Raw genomic sequence first — 11,333 nt, 5'->3', positions numbered from 1 at the left:
CATTCAAAACAACCGATTGCTTTAATAGAAAGTAATTGTTTTTTCAGTGTATTTTTTAAAGCTTTAGTCAAATCGATTAGTTTTCTCCGGTTACTTGTCCCTTTTAGAGTGGTCGTATATTTTTTAAACGGGCAGCAACATTGAAAAGGTCGCTTTATTAGAAACAAAAATTATCTCTTGACAAAATCGCCTACAGTAAGCCATTCTTGAGAAAAATGGCATTATTTGCAGGTCTGTATGTTTCGGTTTGCGTAACAATGTCACGGATTTAAAACTTTCAGTTCAGTAGGCGATGAGAACAATATGTTGATTGCTGTGGCTATCGGGTAATGTCATTATGGTCGTGTTTCTTTCGGATTTTCATCACTCCACACATGCAAATTATGAAAATTTACAACTCCTTTCCTTGTAAAACAAAATTCGTCGGTACAAAACAATTTTTGAAGCAAATGATTATCTTCTGCAAAGCTGCAAACTTGTAAATGTGCATTGGGATCTAAATTTTTAAGTTCTTGAGCAGGAGTTAAATGAAATGGCCGAAGAAGTTGTCTTTTTAAAGTTTTGTGAACATTAGTTTTATATACATTTAATTGTCTGGGGACACTGGGGACACTTCATAATTTGCATGTGTGGAGTGATGAGAATTCGAAACAAATACGACAATAAAGACATTACTTTATAGCCACAGCAATCAACATCTTGACACTGCTACGTAAACCGAAACATACAGGCCTTCAAATAATGCCATTTTGCTCAAGACTGGCTTTCTGTAGTCAATTTTCTTATAAAACAATTTTTTTTAAATAAAACGACCTTTTCAATTTTGCTGCCCGTTTTAAAAAAATGCGTAAAAGTTTTGACCGCTAAAAGGAAAAGGTAAACGGAGAAAACTATCACCCAGTATATCGATTTGACTAAAATAATAAGCCATAATAGTCTAAATAAATATGCCAAATTTTAACGCGATCGGCAAAAGGTTTATGCAGTTATTAATTAAATTAGTTTCATTTTTGACAACTTGGAAAGCGTGTAACTCAAAAACCAAGAAATTTTTATTTAACTTTTTTTCGTAGATTGTATTTATTTATCGTCGTGAATATGCAGTCAAACGTTGTTGGTGAAATTTGCGGACACCCTGCAGACTGACCATAACATTGACGTTATTGACAGGGCAGGTGGTCCAATATCGATACTTTCAGATGGTTTATCCTATTTCCTACAACTTTTTAGTTTGTAAAAATATTTTGCAATTAGTATTTTTGTACAGCTTTTTGCATAGATTTCAATAAGGAATGTAATGTTTCTACACCCTCAACTTTTTCATTTTCGACAAGCACTTACAGTTCTTTTTAATGAAACCCTCTCTATATGTTTCAGATTTTGAAATTTACGTAAATTTACGTTCAAATGATGTATGACAAAACATTTGTTGAAGGTATGAAACAAAGAATTTTGTAATTCAGCTATATACAGTTCAGTGTGCCCGATACATTTTTCTCATCGCTAATCAAACATATCCATACTTAAAATTATTTTGAAAATCAAGCCTGTGACATTTTAATTACCTACTTTTATTATCTTTCAGAAGATAGCAGAAACCTCTGAAAAGTATGGAAATATTGTTTATTTTAATAAATAACTATTGTCTATAGTACTGCGTAAATTTGTAACAAATATATGTTTAGTACCTACATATATTCCGTTAAAATTTCTTCGAAATTTGGTACTTTGTTTTTTATTATATGGAAATCCTAAACATAAAATTACATAAAAACATAATTTACCAAAATTAGATATTATTTGTGTACAGTGTAATAATAATTTTATGATTTTTATCAAAAGAAGTAGGACGTTTATTGAAGTAATTCAGATAATCCATTTAAGCTTTAGGATATAATTTTATAGGAAGAAAAATGATTTGTTTTGTACCTTATCTCATCAAATAAAAAATAATATTAGATTAGCGTATTCAAATCTAAGCTAAGTGGGACAAAAACTGATGGAATTAATTTTTATGGGGTGGGTAGCAAGAAATATTTTCTTCTTTATCTTATCGTCTATTTGGAACTATATAAATGATAGAAAAACAAGGGATTTCATCAGTTTATATGATTTTTTGGTTACATTTAAATTTGGTGTAATGGCAGTGACACTTTTTCTGCTTGTAGGAACAATATTATGTTTCGAACAAGCTTCAGGCCATGGTATGATGTTGGATCCATCTAATAGAGCCTCACTATGGAGGGTCTATGACTCTCTTCCTAAGAATTATCAAGATAACCAGTTCTTCTGTGGCGGTTTTCAGGTAACTAAAATATTATCTACTTATAAATAAACATTTTTGCATGTAAATGAAAAGTAACCTCAATAATAAAAATGCATAATTTCATGCAAAGCATTAAAAATATATAGGTACAAAAGACCAGTGAAATATTCAGTATCAATTTTGGAGCCCTTGTAGAGTGTGTAATTAAAAATTAAATAAATGCTTCTGTTTTTCTTCCAAATTGGTCATTAATGCATCTAGATATGCTTGTAATGAATCTCCCATTGGAAGTCTTCATTTCAGATTATCTATTAATCACAACTAAGTGCTGCTGCTCTGTCATCGATATGTTTCATACATTTCAGTAGGGGGGAAATATGGAGATTTTGGTGGGATGGCAGGAGATTCATACCATACGTGGCTGAGCATTATATGAAACTAAAGTTCTCTTTCAAAAATAAATATTTTTCTATGACACTTGAAAAATATTTTATAGTTTTTGCAAAAATCGAGTTTTTCGTTTTTGTAAAATCCCCATAATTAAAATTTTCTTTAATAATTCCACTATTATGTGCAAATATTGCGCGAGGCTCAAATCAATTTCAAATATCGCAAAAAACGAACGAAAAATCGTTTTTTTTGGGGCCATAAAACTTTGATTAACTTTTTGATTTCAATTCGTATCAAAATGTCGATACTGCCATTCGAAAGTTGACAATTTTTCACGAATGTTTAAAAAAAAGTATGTCCTACGACCAACAGGGTTCGAGAAAAAAATTTCTTTTTCGAAAAATTGCCACGACCTCATTTATTAATATTAAGGGCTGAAATTTAATCAGTTTTATGGCCTCGAAAAAAAAAAACGATTTTTCGATCATTTTTTGCGATATTTGAAATCGATTTGAGGCTCGCGTAATATTTGTGCATAATAGTGTAATTATTAAAGAAAATTTTAAGCCCAACCCCGTTCCTAAAGATGTGGCAGCCTATGAATTATGGAGGTTTTACAAAACCGCTTTTTTTTTCGAAAAACTCGATTTTTGCAAAAACTATCAATATTTGTCAATTTTGAAAAAATCATTTTTTTTTTACTCACCAAGAGCTATCCTTTCACCAGGTTTCATAAAAAAAATATTTATTTTTTTGAAAAAATTTCGATTTTTAACGGTTTTTTGCTATAACTAATTAATATATTTATCGATCAAAATCGGTTTGGGCTTATTCGATCCATATTAAAAATTCCTACAACTTTTGTTTGAAACTTTTTTTTCTAAAATGTTTAGTTTTTTTAATAAACGAAAAAAAAACTGTTTTTTGAGAACTTTGGACGCCATTTTGAAAGTCAAGAAATTCAGGTGGGGTAAAGTAGTGCATTGAATTCTATTGAATTTTTCCTAATTTTTACATATTTTCAATTACTGAACTATTTTATGGCACCTGAAAAAGTAATTTGATTGAACTATTAGTTTTAATGGAAAGAGGAGATCTACTGCATACTTGTTGTCTCTGGAAAGACTAAAGTCCTATCCTGTTGGTCTTGTGATAAAGGGAGCTATTTATTACTTCTAGAAGTAGATCATTAGTTTTTGTTAAATGACATTCAAACAATTCTGAACCATCTGTAATACTCTATCCCAGGATTTTTTTTAGATCTACCTTGGGTATGGTGCAATTAATTTCTTGTTAAGGCTGCTAAGATCTTCAAATTTTTCCTATTGTGAAAAAGGTGTTTTGAGCGGAGTTAAAATTTAAATATACCACCATGGCTGGTGTTCTGCTTCTGCTTCTTTCAGCTTCCAAAAGTTGTGGGAAACTCTGTAACTCCAGGCGACTAGAGTATATCTTTAATTCTAATCCGCCCTTGAAAACAAACTTATTTTTTTATTACGAAACCTGTCTGATTGAGATTTACTCTTCAGATCTCTATAACGGTATATTAACTTTATCTTCAATGAATGTGTGGTACACTAGGGTAAATTAAAATATTATTAATCATATTGTGATTATCAAACTGGTTTAAAATTTTAATTCATTATGTACAATATCCTCCTGAATAATACAGAAGATTATTGAGATAAAGCTATACGTACTGGATACTCAGTTTCCTATAACACTTAGCATAACTTATAATTTCAAGAAAATTTCTAAAAATAAACACATTACATTTAAAAAATTTTGACCATTATAGTCTGACTCCATCTGTTATGCAGTAGCAAAACTGAGATAAGATATACATTGAATGTAAAGTTTTGTTTAATGTACACTACAAACATAGGCAATGAAATTAAGAAAATGTTTTAACCACTATTGAGCAACAGAAAAACTGATATAAAATGCATATAAGGTGACTGTAGACTATTCTCTTTTCAACGTGCAATATTCATAGTTTATTTTTATCTCGTATTCGCATAAACGACGATATTCTATGTAAGCCATGACATGACATACAACGGTAGTTATATAGGGTGTCCAAACGTAAGGCAGGATTTGAATTGTGCGCCATTTTTATTAGAAGAGTTGACAGTATTGTCACATGTTGTAGTAAACAAGTTGCGATTAGACAAAATGTGGCGCTATACGACGGATGAGCGAGAGAAGACTGTGAAAATTCATTGGTAAGTATGTAGAGTGCGTAGCTGATGACTAAAAAAAATATAGCAAAAACTACAGCTTATCTCTGGATGTTCAACGTCGGGGTACAACAAAATGGCGGAGCAGTTTGAAGGGACAGCCGGTATACTGCAACAGCTCCCAATTTTCCACAATTTCCGATTCGCACGAACTGTAAGCCATTCAGCAAGTATTCACCTTTTTGTCGCAACTGTTGGGTGTTGATCTAACAAGTAGAAATAATGCACAATGCACCAGAATATGCACCACGTACTAAAAGGCCCTAAAATCGAGATTTACATCACTGTTAAGATCTAGTCCATGGCGGAAAACAACAAATAAATGACTTACGTTGTTGTAGCCTGGCTTGGTAGTGAGCTATAGAGGGCTGGAAAATCCACCATCTGCCTTTACATGAGAGCGACAAAGTAAAGTAAAGAAATCCGTGCGATAGACAAGGATAGCTATAGTGAAGACGTTTCATAATCTGAATAGTCACCGCCCGTTTCGGGTTAATAGTGGGAGTGACTATTAAGATTATGAAACGTCTTCAATGTAACCATCCTTGTCTATCGCACGGATTTCTATGACTTACTTTATCGCTCTTTCCGAACCTGTATACATATAGGTAGTAGCTTATGTAATGGATCACTATGTTGAAAATGTGGGCAGATGTCTTTAAATCCAATAATGCAGCCGAAACTATGAGTCGTTAGCACCGTTTCTAAACAATACGGTCATAGTTATAATGCAATTTTTTAATACATATATCCCAAAGGAACACTTTAAAATGTTAATATCGACGAAAATTGCAATAATTCACCTGCTTCATACTTAAATAGCAAACTCTCTTTCTAAGAATAATATTGATCGATCCGAATGGTTCTTGTGTTTTGAATACCCGCAAAAACGCTGTTCTATGAATATTTGAGAATACGCCAACAGTTATTAACAGCAATAATAAAGATTGAATCTTAAACTGCTTAACTTTATATAATAATAATATACTGATTAATATTTAAACATAAGATAACTAATCGAATTTTATTGAAATATCTCCAAAGGAAAGAAATGTGAATTTTACGTATATTTGGTTGTATACCACTAGGAGTTGTCTGATTTTTGAGCGGTTTATTCTATAATTAATTATATAATGATTAAAATTTTAACGTTACACTGTGCTCAAATTACCTAGAATTTTCGGTAGAAGGAACGCCCTGAATGAAACAATTGTGAAAATATAAGTTGCTAAATTTGAACAAATAGGTTCGGTTGCAGACAATAAAAAACAGACCGTTCTTATACTGGACATTCAGTTGAAGATATTGCTACGGTGAGTTTCAGTGTGGCGGAAATTCCCGTAACCTTAATACGCCGTAGATCACTGCAGTTAAACATTTCCAAAAGCACAATGCAGCGGATTTTAACAAAAGATCTGCATCTGCGTCCATTCAAGATTCAGTTAACCCAGGAACCAGACGATCATTTAATGCGCCTGATATTCGTTGATTGGATGTTGGAGAATCAATAAGTGGGCGGTGATCTTGCATTTCAATTTTAGTGAGTATGTGAACAAGCAAAACTGTCGAATTTAGGGCAGAGACAATTCTCGGGTCATTCAAGAACGACCACTGTGTATTCTCGAAAGAATGACAGTGACTGTCAATGGAGAACGATATCGAGAGATGCTATTGAATTTTTTGTGGCCTCATTTGGACGGTATGGATTTGGATAACCTGTGGTTCGAGCAGGATGGTGCCTCCTGCAATACGGAACTTGAAATTATCCACGTGTTACGGCAGAAATTTAATGAACGTCTCTCTCGTAACAGTGAAGTGACTTGGCCACCAAGATCATGTGATCTTACGCCATGTGACTTTCTCCTATGGGCATTCGTAAAGTCTAAAGTTTATTCTGCTCTAATGAATATCATTTCTGAATTAAAGGCAGAAATTTGGAGATTTATCAACGAAATTCAGCAGCGGGTATGCGAAAGCGTGATACAGAATTTTATTAAAAGAGGTCGTGTATGCGAAGTGAGTCGCGGAGGACATCTGTCTGATATCCTTTTTCATAATTTTTAGAAACATTTAAAAACTTTTTAACTAATAAAATCTTTTTTCTTCACATGAAATCTTACGTTTCTTTTGGTACACCCTTTATTTTGGTTAATTACTATGAAAACCAATTTTATATTTACTTGTAAATTGTTTATTATTGTTTGTCAGTGAATTGTATTAAGTAAGTTATAATGCTAAGTTAACATTTATTTATAATCATTGAATTTTTTGCTAAATAGGTACAATATGAAGAGAATGGAGGAGAGTGTGGTCCATGCGGTGACAACTACGCAGATGCTCAACCCAGATCTAACGAAAACACTGGGACTTATGGCCTAGGCATAATTGCTGGGACGTATACAGTGGGTAGTGTAATTAACGTTAGTTCCACCCTTACTGCAAATCATTTGGGATCAATTTCATATAGGTATGTATTAGCTTATGGCGTAATTGGTTATCAATGTCATCTGGCTTCAATTTTGAAAAGAAATGCTAATTACGAAAATTGCGACTATCAGTTTTTATGGCGATACTGAACAAAAAGATGCGGTAAATCAAATGAGTATATGACTATTTTTAAAAATTAGGTATGTTATAGTCAAGTATAACTTTTTTCAGGATTTTACTATGGTTTGGGAGGTTTGCTCTAATTGTAAAGCAGATATGGCCATTAGAACATGTCGGTAAGGACATGAGTTTGGAAAAGTTTGGTTACTCGCCAAGCGATCAAGTCTAACAAATTACATTTATAATATGTCTTAATGGTATTACTTTCCTAACTACTGAGGATTCGTCAAGCAATATACCATTGTAGTTTTGAGAAAAGATGTTATTCGAATATGACATAATTTCAATTAAAAAAATGCAATCAGACCTTGTATATTAGATAGATTCAATGCTATCCTTCCATTTTTTGTATACGAATAGAAACAGGATTTTTTTTATTATATCGAAGCATACCTTGATGAATTTCATCTAGGATCAACGCGCTCCACTGAATTTGTTTTTTAGTTCTTTCAAACGTCTACGTAAATGCAACAACGATGTTTTTTGACCATAATACTCCTTTTACGAGTTCATTATACGATACTTTCCATTTTATTTCTTCTTCGTTTTTACAAATACGTTTACAAAAATAAAGCCAATTAAGTTTCATGTTACATATAGCACTATTAATACTATTTCCAAGATAATATGTTTCGTCTAAAAATAATTTTTGTGACAATTTTTGCCGTGTCATTACTATCCTACTAAAGTTTTATTTTTCAGTTCTATACAGGATGTGCCATTTAACACTCCCACTACCAATATCTCCGAAATGAAGAAATTTATATTAGTTCTGGAAACTGGGGCTGTTAGGTCCCGCAAATAGCTTCAAATTGCAGTTAGAATTGTTAGTCCAAATCTTCTAGTATAGATACTAAAAAAATTTTTGATTCCCGGAACGTGGAAATGCGGTCCATCTGAAAGATCGTTAAATTTTGAGTAATTTTTGTAATATAAAGATTTTCCCAATATTTATTTGTTTTCGAGAGATATCGACTTCAATATGCAATTTATGATGTAACAGGAAAATCTATTTCTTTATTTAAATCACACTGAGACAAAATATTCTTTTCAAATATTGTTATAATGGCTTTATTCACACCATATACTAACTAACAAACAATAAATTATAAAAAAAACTAATGATCAACTACAGAAAAAAATTAACAGAAAGTATTTAAAAATATAATAACGGAGATGTAGATATATTTAGTGAACTGAAGTAAGTTGAAACAAAGATTATAATAAATATTCAAAATTACGTCTTTCAGCATTAATATACAATGTTAGTCTTCTCGTTAGTTCGACACTACAGGCTCTTAATAAAACGTAACGATTTAATGTCGCCGTACCTGCATAAATTGCATATTGAATTGTGTGCGGAGCGCAAATGGCTCCATCTGTCGTGCTGACTCCCAACTGTGCTATTCGAACGGGTACCGTAAGAAGCGACCTGCTGTATTGCAGGTACTTTGTTGCACGACAGAGGGCGAAACACAATGTTTTAATTGACAGTGTTGCGAGAAACAACTACTCCACGGGCTATATGCCCCGACCGGCATTGAATTATACTCGCAACACCTAGTGTAACAACTAGGATTTTTCGTCAGTTTAACCGGCAAATGGAGCCATTTGCGCTCAGCGTACAATGTATTTCCTTGTCGTGTGGATACGGCCGCAAAACAGCTGGACCGTTCGTCGGTTGTCTCACCTATAACACACTGATGAGAACTAATAAGTCCGAAACCCGTCTGTGCCTGGTGGGTTAAGCTGACGAACGATCCTAGCTGTTGCACTAGGTGTTGCGAGTATAATTCAATGCCGGTCCGGGCATATAGCCCGCGGAGTAGTTGTTTCTCGCAACACTGGCAATTGAAACATTGCATATTGAAGTTAACATGTCTCGAAAACAAGTCAATATTGGGAAAAACTTTATATTACAAAAATTACTCAAAATTTGACGATCTTTCCGATGGATTGCATTTCGACGTTCCAGGATTAAAAAAAATTTTAGTATCGCCACGCCATCTATACAGAAAGATTTGAACTAACAATTCTAACTGCAATTTGAAGCTATTCGTGGGACATAACAACTCCACTTTCCGAAATTAAGATAAATTTCATTCATTTCGGAGATATTGGCAGCGGGAGTGTTAAATGGCACACCCTGTATATGATACTATATATAAAAACATCAGTATTGTATTCATTATTTATTTTAAAATTAACATAATTTTCAATAAGATATAACTTATAGATGAAGATAGTAGACACAATAGCGGTAATGGATTTGTTTGAGATTGATTCTTTAACTGACTTTCTGCGCAAAATTTTATCTGATATTGTGGCTGTAACTTTGCGTTTTTGACTTTAAAATCATCTCCTCCCGCATATATGTAAGCATGGTTGCAGATTACCGTCTAAAACTGTGACCTGTCTACTTCTGTAGATAAAGCAAGCTAACATGTCTAGCAATTTCGTTTGTCATTTTTTCAGAGGCGTTTTTCTATTGGCTGAACTTAACACTTTCCGCTACAGTGGTTAACAGTACATGATGCGAAAAAGAACTCATCATTATAATCACTGTCAAACATTCGTGACTGATATTTTAAATCAAACTTCAACAGCAATGGTGACAGCAATTATTTTAATATCGTTCCATTATTACAGCCTTCTAACGATTGTAAACATTTTACTAGTAATGTATTGATACAGTCGACACTCGAATAATAGTCATCAACAACATTTATAAAAAAAACTTAGTTGAGCAAAATAAAAATATTCACGGAAAATTGATCATGATCATCATCGATCATTTCTTAATATATACCTAATTTGAACAAACGGAGATAAAACATTACTAGTTTCGTTTTATATTTATTTATTTATTTTTAACCATACAATATAGAAAGATTTTTGTGATTAAATAACTCTTTGTTAATATATCTAAGTATTTTTCTTATTTCTTTGTCCATGAGGAAATTTTATGAAAATATCTTCATGATTGACTGACCCTGCAGAAATACAAATTGGAAATTGTTTACAGATATTCACATTACATATTATCGATTTTACACACAACTAATTTGCAACAACATGATGCTAAATTACCTTTCTTTTTTATAGTATTTGTGTTCTCGAAGATCACAATGCTCCCGAGAGCGAGGACTGTTTCCAAGGTCTTACTTTAGCAGATGGCTCCGCATCCTTCACAATCAGCTCAACTGATTTCGATATAGTGAATCAAGTTCAATTACCTGAAGGACTTACATGTGAGAGGTGTGTTCTTAGGTGGCATTACAGATGTGGTAAGTGACATTTTCTGCAGAATTTTTTAGTAAATCAACGAAAAGAGGTCTTAAAGTTACGACTTGCTGCTAGTCTCTCATTTAATGGATTGGGCAGACACTTTAAAATAGAGCAACATAAAATGAAATCAATAGTAATGTACAACCTTGTTTCATTTTTTAAAATTTAATATGCTCTTTAATACGTGAAAACATTGAATAAACTATCATATAATTGTTTCAATACTAAAAAATCTTTCCTCTTTAGTACCTACAGATTTAAAGAATTTTGCTAAAGCAAGTCCAAAAAAGTTTTCCCCTTTGTAAATGTTTTTTCTTTTATAAATTCTGTTGCCAAGACTGTATACATATTTTAGATCTATATGATAAAGAATATATTCTAAAGTATTCAAAATGTTAAAATAAATATAAGAGATTTACAGCCATTTTAATAATGTTTTATTTATAGGAAACAATTGGGGCGACTGTGGAAATGGAACAGGAGCTATTGGTTGTGGGAATCAAGAGACCTTTAGATCCTGTGCTGACATTCTCATCGAATAA

General features: G+C 32.5%; 1 protein-coding gene across 1 annotated transcript; it reads left to right on the top strand.

Annotated features, from left to right (window-relative positions):
- Window positions 1-2,140: 2,140 nt before the first annotated feature.
- Window positions 2,141-11,333, top strand: LOC108903288. Its single transcript, XM_018705406.1, has 4 exons — window positions 2,141-2,305; window positions 7,176-7,363; window positions 10,609-10,790; window positions 11,239-11,333. The coding sequence occupies exons 1-4, from the start codon at window positions 2,141-2,143 to the stop codon at window positions 11,331-11,333; spliced, it is 630 nt and encodes a 209-aa protein (XP_018560922.1).

This window comes from Anoplophora glabripennis, unplaced genomic scaffold, assembly GCF_000390285.2.
Source record: "Anoplophora glabripennis isolate ALB-LARVAE unplaced genomic scaffold, Agla_2.0 scaffold92, whole genome shotgun sequence".
NCBI classification, from domain to species: domain Eukaryota; kingdom Metazoa; phylum Arthropoda; class Insecta; order Coleoptera; family Cerambycidae; genus Anoplophora; species Anoplophora glabripennis.
The sequence above is the reverse complement of the archived record's forward strand: the minus strand, read 5'-3'. Positions and strand labels throughout refer to the sequence as shown.

Excerpts from the sequence above, each read along its gene's own strand:
- LOC108903288 (XM_018705406.1), top strand. The coding sequence starts at position 2,141 with ATGGCAGTGACACTTTTTCTGCTTGTAGGAACAATATTATGTTTCGAA. Across the intron at positions 7,364-10,608 it reads TTGGGATCAATTTCATATAG|TATTTGTGTTCTCGAAGATC; the intron begins GTATGTATTAGC and ends TCTTTTTTATAG. Across the intron at positions 10,791-11,238 it reads TAGGTGGCATTACAGATGTG|GAAACAATTGGGGCGACTGT; the intron begins GTAAGTGACATT and ends TTTTATTTATAG.